This window comes from Stigmatopora argus, chromosome 4 (genome assembly GCF_051989625.1).
Source record: "Stigmatopora argus isolate UIUO_Sarg chromosome 4, RoL_Sarg_1.0, whole genome shotgun sequence".
NCBI classification, from domain to species: Eukaryota; Metazoa; Chordata; class Actinopteri; order Syngnathiformes; family Syngnathidae; genus Stigmatopora; species Stigmatopora argus.
In genome coordinates this window covers 2296036-2319882 of record NC_135390.1, presented here as the reverse complement: position 1 = coordinate 2319882, position 23847 = coordinate 2296036, and the positions used below count along the sequence as shown (strand labels likewise).

The 23847-nt window shown below is 45.0% G+C and overlaps 1 protein-coding gene across 4 annotated transcripts in view; it reads left to right on the top strand.

Annotated features, from left to right (window-relative positions):
- The window catches only part of ascc3 (activating signal cointegrator 1 complex subunit 3), a 228603-nt gene that overhangs the window by 140706 nt on the left and 64050 nt on the right, over window positions 1–23847 (top strand). For 2 of the 4 annotated variants that reach the window (XM_077599236.1, XM_077599237.1), the window contains exon 27: window positions 20882–21027. In XM_077599236.1, the coding sequence (XP_077455362.1) occupies window positions 20882–21027 (146 nt within the window). Of the gene's footprint in view, window positions 1–390; window positions 9569–20881; window positions 21028–23847 lie in introns of those variants that run through there. The other 2 variants (XR_013300078.1, XM_077599238.1) reach the window with 2 other exon arrangements.

Below are 23847 nucleotides of genomic sequence, written 5' to 3'. Positions count from 1 at the left end.
CTACCATTTATTTATTTATTGCCTAGAATCGATCAAATATGAAAATGATTAATTAATGAAATTATCAGAAAATATGTCAATGTATGTTGTGTAGGATAGAGGTGGGGCACGATGGCAAGTGCCTGGTGGGCCTGCCCCCATGAAACGGGGTCTGGCACAGCCCGAATAGGCGACATGGGTTCCTTTTCCATCGGGCACAATCCATCGACTAATGATGTAAATACATTCCACCATGAAGTCAGTTGAAAATGCGATTCCAAAGCTAAAATGGTTATGATACCAGCGTTTCGGGCGAGGAAAAGAACATCGCCACAATTAAAATGCCGATATATTAGGATCATTCCCTGGCAGTTTTCCACCCAAGTATTTAACCTGTGTGGGCTGTGGCAGCCGCCCACTGACTGACATGGAGGATGAGGAAGAGGTCAAAACCAGCTCAAACCAAGGAGCCAACAGGAAAACCTTCAAGCTTCATGTTTAATAATAATGGTAAGATTTGTTGTTTGTTATCTGGGGGAAAATGTTGCTCAGCCTTTTAATGGTTAAATGAACACTCTAAATGTATTATTATTATTTTTTTAACATCTTGTTATGGCATCAGTGACTTTAATTAATAAAAAAAGAACGACGCCTGCTAAGTGTCTATACAGTGGTACCTCTACATACGAGCAGCTCTACCTACGAGATGCTCGAGATACGAGGAAAATTTCGAGCAAATAATTAGCTCTAGATACAACAAAAATGTCGAGATGCGAGAAAGCCAGGTGCCCATGACATGAGAGGCTGTTTATCATTGTAGCGCTTTTTTGCCGCATCTCTTTCGTGTATAACAGATATCTACGAGCACTGAACGATTTCTTCAGACAAGTTTCTCCTACACATGGACCAGAAAACGCACAATGCGCATGCGTGGGCAAAAAGAGGGCTTTCTGGGTGATGAAGTATACTCGTGCACACAACACCAATAGCCAATGGGACCCTTTCTCAGAATAAAACTTCATTACCCACAATCAATATGTGGGTAGGCTGAGCTGTTGCATTTCCTGCTTTTCCCTCCTTAGCCTGTTAGCTCCCGCAGTCGCTCATTCAAGACTACTTCTCATTGGCAAGTAGTCATGCGTTATCCTATTGTGAGGACATGTGTGCATCATTTTCGGAATATTTTGAAGGGAATACAACAGCAAACATCCCATCGATAGCGAACGTGAGGATGGCGGCGTGACAAACAGCTAACCCGGCCAGAACGAAGGTAAAAAAAATTAAAACAAAATTAGAATTCAGTTTTGTGTAAAGTTACATTAAACGTATGTTTGAGTGTGTCTGTATATATTAATCCAAGTTCATTTAAATGTGTTTGTTCGGTTACAAGTGCGGTGCCGTGGATAAAGTCCACCCGAAACCCAACCGACCCCCTCTGCCTGCTTCTATGTCCGTGTATCCTCCGCGAAATGTGTCTAATTTTAGTTATATTAAACACATTTTTTCTATTAAACCACTAGTTATGTGTTACTTTGTTAATAGATGGCGAATTAGAAGAAATAAAACATTTTTTCCAATCCATTATCCTCCTTTTGGTGTTTTTTCAGAGGGTTGGAACGAATTAATTTGTTTTTAGTTCATTTCAATGGGAAACGTTTGCTCGAGTTACGAGAAGATCGACATACGAGCTCAGTCCCGGAACGAATTAAGATCGTATGTAGAGGTACTACTGTAATCATAAAAAAAGTGCTGCGGTTTGAATACAAGTAGTGCGAAACCGATAACATCTTTAAAATCTCATCTCACTGTAAATGTTCAGCTTTACTTATTGTACCTGGTTGAATAAATGGTACTTACATCACGATGGAAAATAGTATTATTAAGATTTAGTGCTGGCTTGAACCTTGTATTGGGGAGAGTTACTAAATATATTTATCAAAATGTATGCGGTCTAGTACAGTCGTACTAGACCGCATACATTTTCGTATGAAATGTATTGGTACCAGAACTTTTTTCGTAAGTTTATAATAATAATCGGACATAGGCCCTGTCGTCATCATCAACAACAAAAGCCTAATTGTCATCACACCCAGAAACTCCGTATGACGAAATTGGTAGTGCTTCTCCATAAGGTGCGTTTTCTCGGCAAAAGACCTAATAAGTTATAGTTTCGGACTCGTAATTTGACATTCTGCCGTTATGGATACATCGCATCACCCCCCGAGCGGATCACTTACCTCTCACTGTCTTTCACTTACCTTCAGTCAGCCAGTATGAGGCAGATCACCACCCAAACATCTTTTCATATTAACTCACCCCAAAGTTATTACACAGAAGGGAATGTGTGTTGTGTTACCGCAAGTTTAGAATTCTGATGGATGTGGGGGAAAACTGTCCTTAAGCCTATTTGTCCGTACTTTGTGGGACCTATATATCGTCTGCCAGAGGGCAGCAGGTGGAACAGATTGTGACCAGGGTAGTATGGGTCCCCGATGATGTTCCTGGCTCTGCTGAGGTAACGAGGGCTGGCAATGTCTTCCAGTGAGGGCAGAGAGCAGCCAACAATCTTCTGGGCAGTGTTAATCACTTTCTGCATGGCCCTTTTGTCTGCTGCCGTGCTTCCAGCGTACCACACTGTGATGCAGTATGCCAGGATGCTCTCCACAGTGGTTCTATAGAAGGTTACCAGAAGCTTGGTGTCCAAGTTGTTCCTCCTGAGTACCCTGAGGAAATGGAGTCATTTCTGGGCCTTCTTCACTACTGTCGTGGTGTTTGTAGACCAGGGGAGCTTATCTGTGACGTGGACCACTAGGAATTTAAAGGACTGGGCCCAGTCTACACATACTCCATTTATGAGGAGTGGGGCCAGATATGTGTTGTGTTTGCGAAAGTCCAGGATTATTTCTTTAGTTTTCGTGGTGTTCAGTGTGAGATTGTTCACCGAGCACCACGAAGACAGTTTGTTGACCTCATCTCTGTAGGCCGACTCATCCCCTCCTGAGATGAGTCCGACCACAGTGGTGTCATCGGCAAATTTGATGATGGAGTTAGACTGGTGGGTTGGTGTACAGTCGTATGTGTACAGGGCGTACAGGAGAGGACTCAGTACACAGCCTTGAGGGGAGCCGAGCCAGTGCTCAGTGTAATGGAGGAAGAGAGGTGGGGACCAAGTCTAACAGTTTGTGGTTGGTTGGTTAAGAAGTTCTTTATCCAGCATCAGATGGAAGAGGATAGTCCAAGGTGGGAGAGTTTGTCAGTCAGAATGTCCGGTTTTATAGTGTTGAAGGCTGAGCTATAGTCAATGAAAAGCATCCTCACGTAATTCCCATGGTGTTCCAGGTGGCTCAATGCTGTGTCTAGAGCAATGGCGATAGCATCCTCAGTGGACCTGTTTGCTCCATAAGCAAACTGGTGAGGGTCAACTGAGGGAGGGATTGTATTCCTGATATGGCGGGCTACCAACTTTTCAAAGCACTTCATGATCACAGGCGTGAGTGCAACAGGCCTTTAATCATTCATGCTGTCAATGGTTGGCTTTTTGACATGGATAATGGTGGCAGATTTCAGGCAGGATGGATTGATGGATTGTTCCAGGGAACAATTGAAAAATTTTGTGAAGACTCCAGCCAGCTGGTCAGCACAGGCTTTGAGCACCTTCCCAGGTACTACGTCAGGGCCAGCAGCCTTCCTGGTGTTCACACTCCGCAGTACCTGTCTAACTTCATGTTCCTGAAGCTTCAGTGTACTGGTGCAGGGTGGTGGATGTGTTGAGACTGAATCCGTTTTGTCAGGTATAGCCACGTTTCCGTGATGAGAATAATGTTACAGTTCCTAACAAAGCTGTTGGTAGCAATTCGAAGTTCCAAGTCATCCATTTTGTGGGTGATGGATCTGGTGTTGGTCAAAAAGATACTAGGAAGCGGTGCTCGGTGTGGTTGTTGTCTTAGCTTAGCAGCAAGGCCCAATTCCTCTGTCTTCGCCGCCTTCGACGTACTCTGAGTGGGCTGACCATCCACTGAGATCCCGGAGGTCTCGAGATGTCCTCGGGGATATCTTAGGTCCGTTGGTAGTCTGTTGTGAATTCGGATATATCGCATATCCTTCCGATAGTAATTAAATCCTGGCGACTGTAGCATAACAAACGACACCAAACTGGAGAGCATAGAGCCGCTGCGTCAGTGTGCGCCGCCATCTTGGAATCTGTGGAATCTTAAAATTTCATAAGTAGAGTAGTACATTCATTATATGTAAATACCAGAGCAGCCAACCTCCGTCGGCTCCATTTTAGGAGTAACTATGTCCCATTTCGGGAATATTTCCGGAATGAATGCGATTTGCACAAAATCCATATAAAATCTAAAAAAGACTAAAAAGGACAATTTAAATCAAACTGTTATTATCATGTTTTTACATCAATTGAAATATTGTGGTTTTGCAAACTATTGAAAAAGTACAGAATAATGAAAAGGAGTATAAAAAGTGAACAAAGTATAATTTGTTGATCATTTAGTGGCAAATTCAAATTTCCACAACATTAACATAGGTTCTTCAGCTGGTCCCTTACCCGCACTTGCATGTTGTCTAATGTGCAAATGTCGGTCCTTTTGGAGACGGCGTCAACATGGAAGATTTCTTCAAATAAGAAGTAATAATTGTTCTGCAAGTGTCTGTGTTTTTTATGGATTACCGCTAATGTCTTCAGCTAAGTTTTTCAATGGACGGAAAAAGTTGACTGTTGTGCGTTCGTGGAGAAGACTTTCATGCACAGTCAATTGCTTGTTTTCAAACAAACCCTATCATTTCTGGGGTTGTTCTAAAGGAAGTAGGCGTACACAGCACTGGTACGTCTTTTCAATATACAGTCATACCTTTACTTACGAATGCCTCCAGGTACGAAAGTTTCATGTCACAATTTTTTTCATATGCAAATGAGTTACCTGAGATATGAAAAAGATCCAAGGTTACAAAATCCCAGAAAAAGTAAATGCATTTCCTTATCCGTTATTTTATTTTGAATTCCCCTTATTAAGCGATTAAAAACCGTACTAATCCAATGTGGCACATATTTTCACACACACAGGGCAAACTTAAAAGTCTAAAATGTACTACAAAGTGGACGGCTTTCGGCCCTTGTAGAACGGTATCTTGCCGCCATCTGGCGGACAAACACACGTATTACATCTATAGCGGCCGCGGAGGGAGATATTTCAGCGGTGCAGGCTACATTTTCATATGCTTTATTTATTTTGGGACATTAATAAATCATTCTCTTATAATTTTCTCTCCTTTTTGTGTTTCTCACATCTTTCATACAAAATTTGTACACTGACAAATTTTCAAGGGTTTAGTTGGTAGTTTTGTGGGGACCGTGGAACGAATTAGAGAATTTACATATAAAGTACACCTGCTTACAAAATTTTCAAGTTATGAAAAAAGTCATGGAACCAATTAATTTCGTAAGTAGAGGTACAACTGTACCTGCTCGGGTTAATAGCAAAATGGATGGCAATTTGGATGAAACTTCTAATAAGAAACCCAGACACTCAGAGAAGTTTACTGGTTTGTATTCGACGAAATATCCCATGTTGAAGCCATCTGCACGCCGACATTTGCGCATTGCAGAACATTGAAGTGCGTCTTCAGCGTGACACTTGTTGGAATTACTGATTGTTTGCAAAATCACAATATTTCAATTAATGTAAAAACATGATAATAAAAGTTTGATTTTAAATTGTCCAACACTTATTTTTTTTTACATTTTATATGGATTTTGCGTGAATCGCATTCCCTCTGGGAATACTCTGGAAATGGGACAAGGGTACTTCTGAAATGGGGTCGACGGAGGTTGGCAGCTCTGCATTTGTCAGAACTTGTAACTCGGATGATTCACAATGCCCTCGTGTTACCGAATTCATCCGGTTAACAGTGCAGTCGTCTTCTTTTTCACCTCAGGCGCCTGAGGATTACCCTCAGCAGCGCTAGAGCTGCCACTGGAACACGGATTAGTTCATCCAGGGAGTTGCCCAGGCCGCGATGGTAGCGTTCGGTCATTAAGGCCGGACAGCGGAGCCATAGGTGTTCAGACGACTCTGTTTCCTCGTCGCACAGGCGGCAGCGATCCGAGTCGGATTTCCCCACAAGGTGGAGCCAACGGCGGAGCAGGGGGTGGTGTCCACTGCGGAAACGAATCAGGTCTGTGCGGTCTCCTTTCAATAGGGGAAGTTCTTTTGCTGTGACTTTCGTAGTGTAGGTCTGCAAAGGTGTGGGTGGGAGAGGGGAGGAGCGATCTTCACGTTGGATGATGGCAGGTCTTGTGGCTGCGTCCGGGGAGGTATGGGTTTGGTCATCTGACGAGCCAAGTTTAGCTAGGGCATCGGCCAGGTCGTTACCGCATATGTTGGAGTGGCCCGGGATCCACAGTAGCTGTAGTCGCTTAGGCTGAGGGAAAAGGGCGATGTCACCCTGAAGTCTCCGAATGGCGGGGTCTTGCGTGTGGGGGTTTCCCATAGCTTGGACCAGCGATTTGCAGTCACTGAGGATGATTGATGTCTGCCAGTCTGCTGTTTCACTCAGCCAGGCGAGTGCCTCGGTCAGTGCCACTTTTTCAGAGTGGTAGGAGCTGCTGCGGGTGCCAGTGGCACCATGCCATTGGTGGATGATTGCAGTCTCCTTAATGACGACGAAACCTGCACCACCGTCCGCAGTGCCTTCTTTGGTGGATCCATCTGTGAAGATCTGTAGGTCCGGTTTACCCATGCTTCTGATGAGCTCTTCGGCCTTATCTCTTTGGATGATGGTCGGCATGTGTTTAGAGACTGCAGTAAAGGCGGTTTTAACAGTGCAGTTGAATCAAATGCGCAAGTAAGATGCGGAAGCCGTAGCGATGGTGTGAATTTTGAGGCATTTAAATTGGACATTTGGTACTTTTCCGAAAAGGTTGCTTCCAAAAATATTTGAGTGACATTTTTTGGGGATTTCCGGAGTTCAGCGAGGTTTTGCGGAGTCCCGGAGTTTGAGTTGCATTTCCGTGTCAACTCCGGAAATTCCGGAGTAGTTGGCAGCTCTGGTATTAAATACTCTAATTCGTTCCATGGTCCCCACAAAACTACCAACTAAACCCTTGAAAATTCATCAATGTCACAATGTTGTAGGAAAAGTGTGAAGACACACAAAAAGAGAGAAAATGATCAGAAATTATTTAATAAGCCTTAAAATGAATAAACTTGCAAAACCTATTCGTGTTGAAGCGCATGTGTCAGGAAGCTGACGTTAGGCAACAGAGGCAGAGCACACGAACACATGAACACACATCTAATAAACATGAAATTAAGAATTCAACACAATTTTACATTGAACTTTTATTTTTTTTTCATTAACGTTTTATCATTTCTTTTGCATCAAATTTTTTAGCCATTTTATTTATCGCCACTGCTACTTAACTGTTTGGATTTAAGTTCCCCTGTGGCCGTGCTTGTTGCCAGACATTTTTAGAAAAATGAATCTAGGGACAATTGCCTTTGACAACTTTTCATAATGTTTCTAAAATGCACAAGACAAACGTCGTCAAGGTGGGTGATCGCACCACTCGTGAACACTTTTTCAGGATGTTTTTTTCCCCGAAGTTGGAAAGTTTGTAAAATTTCTCTTCCGTTTTTTTTCTTATATTCGCTGTTGGAATGGTGGCTGCTTCCTCCTTGGCCGCCTTCTCGTTGAATTCCACGTGTATTGCCGAGTGTTGCATTAACTCGTGCTCCATTGAGAGTTTGATTTGGTGCCTCTCTTCCAAGCAAAACGTCAAGCCCACCACGACGAACGGCAGTGAAAAAAACATAAGAGAATCTTGAAACATGAAGAGTTGTTGTCAATTGCGAGTCCATCGAAGGCACTCGGCCACAGCTTCTTCCAACCATAAGTTTAAGCAGACGATGGCGGTCAAAGAAACATGGAGGGTTGTTTTTAGACAGCCAATGAGAGCCCAGTAGAGTGTTGGGCAATTGTCAAGCAAGAAGCAGTGTATCCGCGAAAATTTCAAAATAAAATAACGGATATAGGAAACGTATGGACTTTTTCGTAACTTGGATCTTTTTGTGTCTTGGGCAGTTATTTACATCTCAAAAGGTTTCGTAACCTTAAAATTCCGTACCTAGAGGCAATCATAAGTAGAGGTATTACTTTATTACTTAAATTCTATATAATCTGCAAAAAGAAAAAAATCATTCCAAAAATGCTTCCTGCCTATAATTCATTAACAAGTAAATAGTTTTGGCAAATCAAATTGCCATTTAATCCAATCCATTTGAGCTGGGAGGATTGATTAATAGCACAAACTGCTCCAATTTGTTTTAATATTAACGATTTCTTTCTATTTCTTGCAGGCACTGGATGTACAAAAACAAAATCCAGCCAATGTCAGGAAAAGCCAAGTCCTATTTTGAAATATTATAAATAAATTAAAGAAGCAACTACTTGAACTGAAACCGTTTGAATATTTTGTTGTATATTGTATATTTTCTCTTTTTAGTTTAGCTATTTACCCGAACTGTTTTACTGGTGTATACTTAAAGTTCAAGAAATGTTCACAATTTTAATGGTGTTTTTTAATTCTAATATACATTTAGTTGATGAGTTAAATTGGCCTTCATAATCAAAATGATTTGCGGGGAGAAGTAGATCGAATTAAAAATCAGCAAATCATTTTTTTTCCTTTAATAAAAAAAGAATAATTTTGACCTCAAAATAAAAGTATCAAATGTGCTTGCGGCCCGGCATCTTGAGGAGTTAGCACGTCAGCCTCACAGCTCTGGGGTCCTGGTTTCAAATCCAGGTCGCTCCACCTGTGCAGAGTTTGCATGTTCTCCCCAGGCCTGCGTGGGTTTTCTCCGGTTTCCTTCCACATTCCAAAAAACATGCATGGTAGGCTGATTGGACACGCTAAATTGCCCCTATGTATGAGTGTGAAAGGAAATGGTTGCCCGTCTCCTCGTGCCCTTAGATCGTCTGTCCACCGATTTAGGGTCTCCCCCGCCTCTGGCACGAAGTAAGCTGGGATAGGCTCCAGCACAGCCCCACTACCCTAGTGAGGATAAAGCGGTTCAGAAAAGGAATGAATGAATGAATCCATTGTCCTGTGATGTGTCCATCTCATTTCATCTTCCGCTTTATCCAAAGTCAGGTCGCAGGGGCAGCAGATTCAGCAGAGAAGCCCATACTTCCCTCTCCGCAGCCACTTAATCCAGATCTTCCGGGAGGACCCCAAGAGTCCCCCCAGAGTGTCCGAGGTCGGCCCCGTGTCCTCCTGGTGCCTGGAACACCTCCCGAGGGAGGCTTCCAGGGGGAATCCTAATCAAATGCCCAAGCCAACTCATCTGGCTCCTCTTAATCCGGAGGACCAGACTTTTACACCGGTCATAAAGGGACCAGACCCTCTTATGAGGGGTTCCGGAACCCCATACTCCCAGAATGCCCCCCGCCCACAAGACTCCCTGGGGGACACGGTAGAACGCCTTCTCCCGGTCCGCAAAACACATGTAGACTGGTCGGGCAAACTCCCATGTTCCCCCGAGAACCCTGCTGAGGGTGTAGAGCAGGGGTGGCCAACTCCAGTCCTCGAGAGCCACAATCCGGTCTGTTTTCCATATCTCCCTCCACCAACACACCTGAATCAAATAATCAACTCATCAGCAAGCTTCTGGACAGCTTGCTGATGAGTTGATTATTTGAGTCAGGTGTGTTGGTGGAGGGAGATATGGAAAACAGACCGGATTGTGGCTCTCGAGGACTGGAGTTGGCCACCCCTGGTGTAGAGCTTATCCACTGTTCCACGGCCAGGACGAAAACCACACTGCTCCTCCTGAATCCAAGACTCGACTTCCCGGCGAACCCTCCTCCCCAGCACCCCAGAATAGCCCTTCCCGGGGAGGTAGAGGAGTGTGATTCCCCTATAATTGGAACACACCCACCAGTCCCCCTTTTTTAAAAGGGGAACCATCACTCCAGTCTGCCAATCCAGAGGCACTGTCCCTGATTTCTACGCGATGTTGCCGAGGCGTGTCAACCAAGACAGCCCCACCACATCCAGGACCTTTAGAAACTCCGGGCGGATCTCATCCACCTCCGGGGCCTTGCCACTGAGGAGCTTTTTAACCACCTCCGTGACTTCAACCCCAGAGATAAGAGAGTCCGCCCAGAGTCCCCCGACTCTGCTTCCTCATGGGATGGCGTGTCGGTGAAATTGAGGAGGTCTTCAAAGTATTCGACCCAGCGATTCACAAAATACCAAGTCGAGGTCAGCAGCGTCCCATCATCACTATACATTGTGTTGTTGGTGCGCTGGTTCCCCATTCTGAGACGTCGGATGATGGACCAAAATTCGGAAGTCGTTCTCCATGGCCTCACCAAACTCCTCCCATGCCCTGATTTTCCCTTGGAGACAACCAGAGCCCCGTGCCGCTTGGCCACCTGGTACCCATCAGCTGCCTCTGGAGTCCCATGGGCCAAAAGGGCCTGGTAGGACTCCTTTTTCAGCCTGACATCATCCCTTACCACCGTTGTCCACCAGCGGGTTTTGGGGTTGCCGCCACGTCAGGCACCGACCACCTTGCGGCCGCAGCACCCGTCTGCTGCCTCGGCAATAGAAGCGCGGATCATGGTCCACTCTGACTCAATGTCCACCGCCTCTTCCTGGACATGAGAAAAGCTCTGTCGGAGGTGGGAATTGAATGTCCTTCTGACAGGGGACTCCGCCAGGTGTTCCCAGCAGACCCTCACGAAACGTTTGGGTCTCCCGGGCCGCACCGGCATCTGCTCTGATCATCGGAGCCAACTCACCACCAAGTGGATATCGGTTGACAGCTCTGACCCTCTCTTTACCCGAGTGTCCAAGACATGCAGCCGCAGGTTCGATGACACGACCACAAAGTCAACCATCGAACTGCGGCCTAGGGTGTCCTGGTGCCAAGTGCACATATGGACACCCTTATGCTTGTACATGGTGTTCATTATTGTCAATCCACGACGAATGCAGAAATCCAACAATAGAACACCACTCGGGTTCTGATCAGGGGGGCCGTTCTTCCCAATCACTCCCCTCCAGGTCTCGCTGTCATTGCCCACGTGAACATTGAAATCCCCCAGCAGAACAAGGGAGTCCCCCGAAAGAACACTCTCCAGCACCCCCTCCAAGGACTCCAAAAAGGGTGGGTACTCTGAACTGCTGTTTGGTGCATAAGCGCATACCACAGTTAGGTCCCGTCCCCCCACCCAAAGACGGAGGGATGTTTCCCTCTCGTCCACCGGGGTAAAACCCAACATACAAGCACCGAGCCAGGGGGCAACAAGTATGCCCATACCTGCTCGGCGGCTTTCACCGTGAGCAACTCCAAAGTAAAAGAGTGTCCAACCCCCCTTGAGAGGACTGGCACCAGAACTCAAGCTGTGCGTAGCCCGACTACATCAAGCCGAAATTTCCCGACCTCGCACTAGCTCACGCTCTTTCCCAACCAGAGAGGTGACATTCTCCGCCCCTAGAGCCAGTTTCGCTGGGGATCGAACCGCCATGGATCCCTCCTTTGTCTGCCGCCCAGCTTTCGACGCACTCGACCTCTTTGGCCCCTCTCATAGGTGGTGAGCCCATGTGAGGAGGAACCCACATCGCCTCTTCGGGCTGTGCCCGGCCGGGCCTACACCAATGGGGCCCGGTCCCAGGTGCTCGCCATCGTGCCCCTCCTCCAGGCTCCAGAGTGGGGCCCCGGTGACCTGCGTCCGGGCGAGGGAAATCATTGTCCATAGTTCTTTCTCGTCATAAGAGGTCTTCTGAGGCATTCTTCATCTGGTCCCTCACCTCAGTTTGCCATGGGTGACCCTACCAGGGGCACAGGGCCCCAGACAACATAGCTCCAAGGATCACTGGGACACACAAACCCCACCACCACGATACGGTGATGACTCGTCGGGGGGCCTTGAGATATGAGCTTGTTCCGGGACCGAGCTCGTACGTCGATTTACTCGTATCTCAAATCAACTTACCATAGAACCATAGAAATGAACTAAATACAAATTAATTCGTTCACACCCAAAAAAACTCAATATTGGAATGGAAAAATATTTTAATTTGTTCTAATTCGCCATCTACCAACAGAGTAACTAATAAATATTGAGTGGTTATGATGTTGAATACTAAAAGACACGTTATTCGTTACAATGCAGAGTGCAGGAGAGAGAGGGGGGGGTGGAGGGAGGGATCAAGGAAGAGAGGGGGAGTGCAAGAGAGGGAGAGTGCGGGAGAGTGCGAGAGAGTGAGAGTGCGAGAGAGGGAGAGCGCGAGAGGGAGAGTGCGAGAGGGAGAGTGCGAGAGGGAGAGTGCAAGAGAGGGAGAGTGCGAGAGAGGGAGAGTGCGAGAGAGGGAGAGAGTGAGAGAGCAAGAGAGGGAGAGAGCAAGAGAGGGAGACCGCGAGAGAGCGAGAGAACGAGAGAGCAAGAGCGCGAGACCACCAGACCGCAAAGGAGCGATATAGAGCGAGGGGGGGTATATTAAACAGCATAATACGGTAGGAAAAATGAGATAAAAGGAAAATTCTGAGCAAATTTTGCCTTGATATACAAGGCAAAATGTGAGATACGAGTATACGAGACGGTTCCCGATGCGGCCACCAAGTGGCCGAGTATGCGAGAGGGTGCTTAAGAGAGCAAAATTATCTTTCTCGCCGCATCTTCCTCGGGTAAAGATATCTACGAGCACTGGTCGTGCATTTTTGCATGAATCAGTGCAAAATTAAGGGAAAAACAATGGGTCCAAACAAGCCAGTGCAATGAAGGGCTAACCATCATTTCCAAGTTGCGCATTGACATTCATAAGGAGATGGAGATCCTACGTTTAATATGGTCAAAAGATAAACAGCTAGCGGGAGATAGCGTGACCGACTCAATAAATTGCAAAAAAGCCAGCGGAATCTACATGGACTTGAAAGCAAAGCAAGCATCTGAAAAATACATCAGCTGAACCCTTCACAGCGAGCCGTGGCTGGTTCGATAAGTTTAAAACGAACTGGGATATGACTTGGTTGTGAGGCACAGGGAAGCAGGAATTTCCGACTGTTAAGTCTCTCTCGCTCTCTCTCCTCCGCGCACTGCGTTAAGTGCCACCGTCTGTACTGAATAATGTTACATTTTGGTATTGAACATCATAAGCACTAGATAGGTATTTGTTACTTTGTGAGTAGGTGGTTAATTAGAACAAATAAACATGTTTATCCATTGTAATATCCTGTGTTTGGTGTTTTTACAGACGTGGGAACGGATTAATTTCTATAGGAAAAATTGATTTGAAATACGAGTAAATTGACATACAAGCTCGGTCCCGGAAAGCATTAAGCTTGTATCTCAAGCTATTACTGTATGTGAACATTGTCAATGATGGCATGACAAAATCCCCATATAGAAGCTGTCTTATTGATGTTCACCTGTCAGCTGTTCAATCGCATATCCACCTTAAACATTGAGCTGGACTTTGATGCACCCAATGAAGCCCAGCAGAGAATACATTTGTCACTGAACTGAAAGAAAAAGGAACTTAAAAATACCAAATTGCGTCGTTGACCTACAAATGTAGGCATGTAGAGGCATGAACGAGGAGTGAACTGGAACAGTTTGTTTGAACGCATTTCATCTCAAAATCACAGTTAGGTGATGTTCAATGCCTTTTAATATGACATGTCTTGCTTAATGCTTGGAGCAAATAGACAATATTGTGATGTCCTTAGATTGCTAAAAACCTTTTGACAAACATTATTTGAAACTCAGAATATATTTTTCACTGAATGTGACTGAAAAAGTGAACCAATATAAGTCGTAAATAGTGAAAAATAATATTGTGATGTCCTTAGATTGCTAAAAACCTTTTGACAAACATTATTTGAAACTCAGAATATATTTTTCACTGAATGTGACTGAAAAAGTGAACCAATATAAGTCGTAAATAGTGAAAAATAATATTGTGATGTCCTTAGATTGCTAAAACCTTCAATTGCAATGCGGCAAATGAGATTGACTGAACACAAAGAAGAATGAACACTTGTGAAAATCAGGTACACAAAGGGTTTGCATGCAACATTCCCTCTAATTTTTCATATGTCTGGGCATACAGACAAGCTCTCTGAGCACACCGTGACCGGACGATTCGCCGAAAGACGTTTGGCCGACGGACAGTTAGCCGAACGGACGTTTGGCCGAACGGACGTTTCGCCGAACGGACGTTTCGCCGAACGGACGTTTCGCCGACCGGACGTTTGGCCGAACGGACGTTTCGCCGACCGGACGGTTGGCCGAACGGACGTTTCGCTGTGGCGGGATTTGCGCGCTCGCCCCGCCCCCGGATCGTGTGTGTACATGTTTTTCAACCTCGGGCCGCGGGCCATATACGGCCCGTTAGGCTTTTTAATCCGTCCCGCCGCCGGCATTGTCCAAATTATAGTAAAAATGACCGCATTAATTTCCCTTTGCCCTGCAATACCGCTCATCACTCTCAATTAAAGACTGCTCTCTTTTGTTGAATAATATTATGTTCTTAATGTTGAAAATAAATTTGAAAAAACATTTTCACCTTCAATTGTGTCTTTTTTCTTATATTTCAATCCCCAGGTTTGATAAATTACATTGCGTGTCCAAATGCTGTCAAATTTTAGTATCCATTCTGGCCCGCAAGTCAAAAAGTGCCCACCCCTGGTATGGACAAACTTGCCTCTTTTATCCTATTATTGTCCCAAATTAAACACATTATCAATAAGCTTCCATTCAAAAAAATATTTTATTAAAAATTTTATTAAAAAGAAGACAACGCAAATTCACAGATGGTGTTTTTATTAAAGCAGTAAAACTTACAAAAGCAAATTCACAGATGGTGTTTTTATTAAAGCAGTAAAAAACTTACACATTATGTACAAAAATTACAAATACAATACAAACTATGTACAAAAATTACAAAAATAATACAAACTTACAAATTATGTACAAAGGGAATTCACAGATGGCAGTTTTTATTAGAACAGTAAAACTTACAAATTATACGCAATGGCTTGTAGGTACTGCACTTTGTTTGCAAATCGATCCGGGTTTTCATAGTCATCCGTGAGCTTTTTCAACCGTTCATTAACAGCTGCGTATGAGTTTTTGGTCTGTCTGGGCATAATACCGCCTGTTTTATTCGTATTTCCCAATCATTTTGCTCTAATTTGAGTTTGTTTATAAGACAAGATAAATTTGGATGGACGACTGACATTCTACGTTGAAATGCGCGGTGCCAACCTTCAACAGAATTATTAGTGTGTGGTATTCCCAGCAAGGTATTTTCTCTAACATTCCATAAGGGGATAGCAAAACCTGGACAGCGTCGCCTTCCCCTTAAAACAGCACCTAGCCAAGTAGACTCAAAGTAGATGAGAAGTTTTGCCAGGACTTCATCTGTTTCCTTTTCTAGTGAAGCCGTTAATTCATTAACTGCTTCTATGACATCCTCCTTTGGGACGAACACCAGTGCTGAAAGTTTTTTTTATTGCGAAAGTATTCATTGGGTCACTATACCAATTTTGTAGGCCACATGCCTGAATTTTTCTCCAAAGGCATTGACCGAAATGGAAAAAGCATCCAGATGTGTGAGAGTTTGGAAAATGCTTTTGTATACTACTTATTGCAGCCTTTTCAAAATCAACAGTCCTAGAACTAGGCTCCATGACACGGCTTTCTTTAATCTTAGAAAATATCATATCATATGTTCTTTGAATTTTAGATTTTGTGATGCAGTATATCAGTGGAACAGTATGATTTTCTCCAAGGAGAGCAAGTTTGTCTATACCAGGGGTAGCCAAACTTTTTGGCAGTGGCTCCTTAGCCAGTAACTGGTCAAATAGTCCCTGGGGCAATTTAGCCGGTAACCGGTCAAATAGCCTATATGGCCCCATATGGCTATTTAGCTGGTAAGAATTCTGTGTGGGGTAAATAGTAAGAAACTACGGCTACGGAGCCACTGCCTAAATAATAGTCATTAAATCCATAGTCATTAAATCCCTATTCACCTAATGTTAAAATCTATCAATTGGCAATAACACATCAAATTTCAATAAGATTGTACTAACACTTATAGGTGTTACTATCATGTTTCATGTAGACTAATTGCTTCTACACACATGAAGGTGTTACTTTCATGTAGAGAAGGTGTTACTTTCGTGTGTTTCATGTAGACCAGGGGTCCCCAAACTTTTTCCTGTGAGGGCCACATAACTTTTCCCTTCTCTGATGGGGGGCCGGTTTCAGTTTGTAACAGAAAAAGTGTGACGATCGTAGGGGAGCTTAAAAAAATTATTGTTTAGTCAATGAGACTGGGCTTGAATGCGTCTTTCAGAACATCACAGTTCTGTAACTCAGCCAACTCAAACTGATATGAAGGCTGGGCTTCATCAATGTCGGCAACAAAGGGGTTCTGAAAATGACGGATTTCTTTTGCATGAACATGCAGTTCAGTGAATCGCACAACAAACTCCGCCTTCAGCATTTCCAGTGCTTCCACGCACTTTTCAGCTGGGAACGGGACCGCTGGGTTCTCTGTCGACAGGTTTTGGGTAGCAGGAAGATGGACAACTTTGTGCTTTTTCACTTGTTCCAAAAGCAGCGCTAATTTCACCTCAAATGTTTTTTGTGTGAATACATGTCGCAAATGAGTTTCCCTTCGCCTTGTAGCTGCAAGTTAAGGCTGTTAAGTATTTCTGTCACGTCTGTTAAAAATGTGAGGTGCCATTTCCATTCTGGGTCGATCAGCTCTGGAACCGTTTTGTCTTTTAAATGAAGAAATGCGTTAATTTCGGGTAGCAGCTCGTAAAAACGCCTCAAAACTCTGCCCCGCCTCAGCCATCAGACCTCTGTGTAGTACAGCACATCTGTAGACTCCAGTTCAGACAGGAATTCTTGGAACTGCCTGTGTTTAAGTCCCTTTGCTCTGATGAAGTTTATGCACGACACCACAACCTTCATTACAGAATCCCACGTCAACACTTTGCAGCACAGTGCTTACTGGTGAATTAGGCAGTGGACTCGTAGTGGGGCGGTGAGACCCCTTTTTTCCAACTCCCGGTTCATGCGTCCTATTAGACCGCGAGTTTCGCCCACCATGCTAGGAGCCCCATCAGTCGTGATGCTAGCTAGCTTTGACCAGTCCAGGTCCAACTTCTCCATGGTTTGGCACACTTTGTCAAAATATCCTCTCCCGTTGTAGTCCCTTTGAGACTTTGGAGGGCTGTCAGCTCCTCGCATATCTCAAAGTTTGCGCTAACTCCACGAATAAAAATGAGCAGTTGCGCTGTGTCGTGCACGTCCGTGCTTTCATCCAGTGCTAATGAAAACATGTCAAATTCTTTCGTCTTCTGCTGCAGCTGGGCATATACATTACTCCCGATTTCTTCAACGCGTCTGGTGATTGTACTCGCTGACAGACTTACGGCATTAAATGCATCTTTCTTCTCGGGACACACCTCCTCCGCGACAGCATCCATACATTTCTTAACAAACTCCGTCAGTGAAAGGCTTACCGCTGCTTGCTATCAGTTTAGCAACCCGAAAGCTGGCCGAACGGATGCCTGGTTCAGCTGAGCTTCGCGTACAAATGTATTCTGCTGAGATAGTAGTCCACTTTTTAGCTTTGTGAGTTTGTCTGCTCGTATTTGGCCTTGCAAGCTATCGTACTTGTCTTTGTGACGGGATTCATAGTGTCGGCGAAGATTGTATTCTTTAGGACACGCAATGTAATTTATCAAAGCTGGGGATTGAAATATAAGAAAGAGACACAATTGAAGGTGAACATTTATTTTCAAATTTACTTTCAACATTAAGAACATATTATTATTCAACAAAAGAGAGCAGTCTTTAAATTGAGAATGATGAGCGGTATTGCAGAGCAAAGGGAAATGAATGAGGTCATTGATTTTTTATAAACGCCGTCGGCGGGCCGGATTAAAAAGCCTAACGGGCCGAGGTTTAAAAACATGTAAACACACGATCCGGGGGCGGGGCGAGCGCGCAGATCCCGCAACGGCGAAACGTCCGGTTGACCGACCGTCCGGTCGGCGAACTGTCCGTCGGCCAAACGTCCGTCGGCGAAACGTCTTTCGGCGAATCGTCCAAGTACCAATCACACTAAGGACTAACGTGAGCAACGTCAGAAGGGCTCGCTATGGCCACATGATTTACCTCGGCTGCGCAGCGAAGTCGAACCCAGGATGCAAGAAGCAAAAAACGAGAGGGAAGTGCTATTGCACTACTTAGTCTTTTAATGCCAAAATAATCCTTAAAAAAATTATACAACCTGGGACAAAGTTAGCTTAATCAAACTAGACAGGGGAGACGAACGAAACGAAGAGGCAAAACATTACTCGCTCAATTCAACAGGGAACATGAAGCACAAAAGAACACTCCCACCAAAGACATGCCAGAACACAGGGATTTAAATACACATACAGAGTTTGACGACAAACTACAAATACCTGGTTGGTTAAAAGACAGCATAATGTCATTCTCAGAGTATGACTTCCGGTTTCACAATTATAGCGTACACGAGTGTTAGGTTCATTAATAGTTATACTTTAATAAAAGAAAGACATCGGAGCATACAATCCAGCTATTCTTGCAAGAAGAGAATCAATCCTGACTCGTCCTCGTCACAGATCATTCTAAAGAAATGACTCCTCCTGCCCATTTAGTTGCATTCAAAACAATTAAGGTTATCTTATTCAAAACAATTGCATAAGAGGTAACCCAAACAACACAATTGAGGTCAAAAGTCGAAAACAACTGCAACAATTGCATATCAGGTAAACCGAGCAACACTATTTTAAAAAAATTCGGAGGTCGATTCAATATCGCCATCTGCTCGGGAATCCAAGTCAAAACAATTTAAGAGTCCTTCCCAGATTTTCATTGCAAATTTGCAACTGGGTTAGGGGTCGAGGTTTTTAATCCAAATCAAACAATCACCAGTCCTCGGATCCAGGGAGTGGGTGAGATGTCGAGATTCCAAGTCAACAGTCCTCGGATCCAGGGCAAAACAATTAAACGTCCTCGGAGCCAGCTGCAGGGGGAAGTGACTTTCGAGTTTGTTTCGGTAACAATTATAGTAAGCGTTTGTCAAGCTTATAATGATTAATATTTCACATATACATATAATGATTAATATTCCACACATACATATAATGATTAATATTTCTTCGTTGAAAGCACATATATATTAGTACCCAAAATAACTCCAACAACGAGTTATTGTGTTTTAATTAAAGGCTCATGTTGTAGCAGTCTACAATTTTTAGAATGGAAAATGAATATACAGCCCTACCTCTACTTACGAAATTAATTGGTTCCAGAACTTTTTTCGTTACTTGAAAATTTCGTAAGTAGAGCAGTACTTTATATGGAAATTCTCAAATTCGTCCCACGGTCCTCACACAACTACCAACTAAACCTGTATCTGTATGAAAGATGTGAGAAACAAACAAAAAGGAGAGAAAATTATAAGAATGATTTATTAATGTCTTAAAATAAATAACAAGCATTCATAATCTATATTAGGCAACAGAGAGAGCACACGAACACATGCACACACATCTCATAAACGCAACATTAATAATTCAAACAACAACAGTGACAACATTAATCAACAACAAACATTAACGTTTTATAATTTCTTTGGAATTTAAATTTTCACCCATTCTATTAGTCGCTACTGGTTCTTACCCGTTTGGATTTAAGTTGCCCTTCTGCAGTGCTGGTTGACAGACGTTTTGGAAAAAAAAAACTATCCAAAGTTGATTCCCTTTAACGACTTTTAATGATGTTTCTATAATGCAACAAACACGTCATCAAAGTGGGCAATCGCACGACTCGTGAACACTTTTTAGTGGAAGTCCGTGAAATTTCTCCAGCATTTCTTTGATTTTTGCTGCTGGATTGCTCGCTGCTTCCTCCTCGTCCGCCTTCTTGCTGAGTGTTCCATTAACTGTAGAGAGTTAATTTCTATGCCCCTCGACCAACTCGTCATTGTCCTCCTCGCTGACCACTTATTTCCATTTGCACTGTTAATTTTCTCTTGGGAGGCATTATGATAAAAACAGGAGCTGCTTTATTCACACTTGGAAAAAACTTAACAAAAAAATCACCGTCAGAACTCCGTGACGACCAACGACGGTCAAAAGTACATGAGAGAATCTAGTAAAAATGGTGTTTTTTGTGAGACAGCCAATGAGAGCCCAGCAGAGTTTAGTGAGGTTCTAAAGTGAGAATCAACAACATTTAACGGATAAGGGAATGCATTTCCTTTTTGGGGGATTTCGTAACTTAGATCTGTTTCGTATCTCGGGGCACTCTTGCATATAAAAATCTTTTGTAGCATGAACATTTATTACCTAGAGGTATTCGTAAGTGGAGTTATGACTTTATACTCATAAATATATGTGGTCATTTTATTTGTTTCTAGAAAAAATCTGTAATATTACACTACTATTTACATGGACCCCTGGTTTAGTGTTTTTCGTCCCATTGTCACAGCATTTTCCTTGCCTTATGGCATCAACAAGAATTTCTCTCGAGCGGCCAAAACGTTCCGAGATTGAAACAGGGCGGTCGGTGACTATGCGAGTCATTCGCCTCACATCAAGCTCATACGTCACTAAGATGCTGATCTGCTATTGGTCAGCATCGCTAAGATGCTTGTCTGTTATTGGTCAGTGTCACTAAGAATCTGATCTCTTATTGGTGGCAACACTCAGTTCGACAATTTCGCCTTACAAGCCTGACTACGGAAAAAAAATGATGTCGTGAACCAGGGGTCCAATGTACTATGCAGATATTTAGAGAAAATGTTATCATACCACAGGTGAAGATAGAGGTCCAGTGTTGGAGGTCATCGTGTCAAGGACCAATTTCATCTCCTCCCATACCTCGAAATGCGTCCGGGTTGTTGGTCTTTCAACAGCTCTAGCTAATGCACGAGATCTTGCTGACTGGTTGGGAATTATACAGGTAAGGAACTTGTGGTGGTGGTGATGGTATTTCACTTGCTTGAACTTATTCTAGTATTTTATGTGAATGCTAGAAATGTTGGCCAGTCAGATTTCAATCTCTAAATTGAACTTGGACTACCTCTAAAATGTTTTATTTAGTTTGACCTGTTAGCTTGCCCCTGTAAACAGAAGTCCCCACAATATGTGGGTGGCTGAATTAAATTTGAATATTGAATTGCAATTGAATTTCAACTCTTAATTCTGACCATTATTGTTGTCGGTAAACAAGCATTTCTATTAGGTCCTTGCATGGCTTCTGGCTAATGAGTCTGTAGGAAGCACAAAGTGGTAAGGGACTTGCCATACATAGGTACCATATTAATTAGGTAGTCCTGGCTCATATGCCAAAAAATGATCACAATAAAAATAAAATTATCAGTGTTTCGATATGTATCATAACTATCAGATCATATTTTTTTCAAATTTGAAACTTCTGTGAAAAATTAAATACATGTATTTACATGTTATTCAATAATGTAAGTAACTGTGTTGCTTTACTTAAAAAAAGGATACGAATGACGATGATTTAGTGTTTTTGTTGTTTTGTCATGCAATAAGAGATAAGACAACTCCCTCCTAACACTATGAAACGTAATGAATGATAAAACCTGTAGAAATGTTGACAGCCAACTGTATTTTTTTAAAATTTTCCTTTAAAGCAAAAGTTGCTGTGCAATATGGAATAAATAAAATAACAATACTAATCAACTGAAGACATCACCATTAGCAAGCAGACTATTTTCACCCTCACAAAAATAAAGTATCTGACTTGACCTCACTGGTAGCCATTTCTAATAAAATAAAAAAGTTCCATGAACTGAACCCATTTTAACCCAAGTTAACATTTGTATAAAATTGGGAAGGACAGGGTTAAGAGAGAGAGAGAGGGAGAGAAAGAGGGAGGGAGAGAGAGAGAGAGAGAGCAAGGGAGAGAAAGAGGGAGGGAGTGAAGGAGAGAGAGAGAGGGAGAAAAAGAGCGAGGAGAGAGAGAGAGCGAAAGCGAGAGAGAGCGAGTGAGTGCGCGTGCCAGTAAAAAATAATTACAGGCTGTCCTCAACTGAGGACATGATTAAGAGAGAGAGCGAGGGAGAGAGAGACATTGAGAGCGAGGGAGAGAGAGACATTGAGAGCGAGGGAGATATCGAGAGAGAGCGAGGAAGAAGAGATCAAGGGAGAGAGAGAGAGAGTGAAAGCGAGGGAGAAGAGATCAAGGGAGAGAGAGAGTGAAAGCGAGAGAGAGTGAGAGAGAGCGGGAGAGAGTGAGAGAGAGCGAGAGAGAGCGAGAGAGAGCGAGTGAGTGCGAGTGTGCGAGAGCGAGTGAGTGCGAGTGTGCGAGAGCGAGCGCGCGAGCCAGAGCGAGAGTGAGAGGCAGAGCGATAGCACGAGCCAGAGCGAGCCAGTGCGTGAGCCAGAGCAAGTCAGTGCGCGAGCCAGTGCACGAGTGCGAGCCAGTGCGCGAGTGCGAGCCGGTGCGCGAGTGCGAGCCGGTGCGCGAGTGCGAGCCGGTGCGCGAGTGCGAGCCGGTGCGCGAGTGCGAGCCGGTGCGCGAGTGCGAGCCGGTGCGCGAGAGCGAGCCGGTGCGTGAGCCAGAGCGAGATCGAGATCGAGCCAGAGCGAGAGCGAGCCAGAGCGAGAGCGAGCCAGAGCCAGAGCGAGCCAGAGCCAGAGCGAGCCAGAGCCAGAGCCAGAGCGAGCCAGAGCCAGAGCCAGAGCGAGCCAGAGCCAGAGCGAGCCAGAGCCAGAGCCAGAGCGAGCCAGAGCCAGAGCGAGCCAGAGCGAGCCAGAGCCAGAGCGAGCCAGAGCCAGAGCGAGCCAGAGCCAGAGCGAGCCAGAGCGAGCCAGAGCCAGAGCCAGAGCGAGCCAGAGCGAGAGCGAGCCAGAGCGAGAGCGAGTCAGAGCCACAGCGAGTCAGAGCCACAGCGAGTCAAAGCCAGAGCGTGTCAGAGCCAGAGCGAGTCAGAGCCAGAGCGAGAGCGAGTCAGAGCGAGAGTCAAAGCAAGCGAGTCAGAGCGAGCGAGTCAGAGCAAGCGAGTCAGAGCGAGAGTGAGCGAGTCAGAGCGAGAGTGAGCGAGTCAGAGCGAGAGTGAGCGAGTCAGAGCGAGAGTGAGCGAGTCAGAGCGAGAGTGAGCGAGTCAGAGCGAGAGTGAGCGAGTCAGAGCGAGAGTGAGCGAGTCAGAGCGAGAGTGAGCGAGTCAGAGCGAGAGTGAGCGAGTCAGAGCGAGAGTGAGCGAGTCAGAGCGAGAGCGAGTCAAAGCGAGCGAGCGACTCAAAGCAAGAGCGAGCGAGTGAGTCAGAGCGAGAGCGAGCGAATCAGAGCAAGAGTGAGCCAGAGCGAGCGAGAGCAAGCCAGTGCGCGAGCCAGAACAAGTACGAGCCAGTGCGCGAGAACGAACCGGTGCGTGAGCCGGTGCGCGAGCGAGTCAGAGCGAGAGCGAGCGAGTCAGAGCGAGAGCGGGCGAGTCAGAGCGAGAGCGGGCGAGTCAGAGCGAGAGCGGGCGAGTCAGAGCGAGAGCGGGCGAGTCAGAGCGAGAGCGGGCGAGTCAGAGCGAGAGCGGGCGAGTCAGAGCGAGAGCGGGCGAGTCAGAGCGAGAGCGGGCGAGTCAGAGCGAGAGCGGGCGAGTCAGAGCGAGGGCGGGCGAGTCAGAGCGAGGGCGGGCGAGTCAGAGCGAGGGCGGGCGAGTCAGAGCGAGGGCGGGCGAGTCAGAGCGAGGGCGGGCGAGTCAGAGCGAGGGCGGGCGAGTCAGAGCGAGGGCGGGCGAGTCAGAGCGAGGGCGGGCGA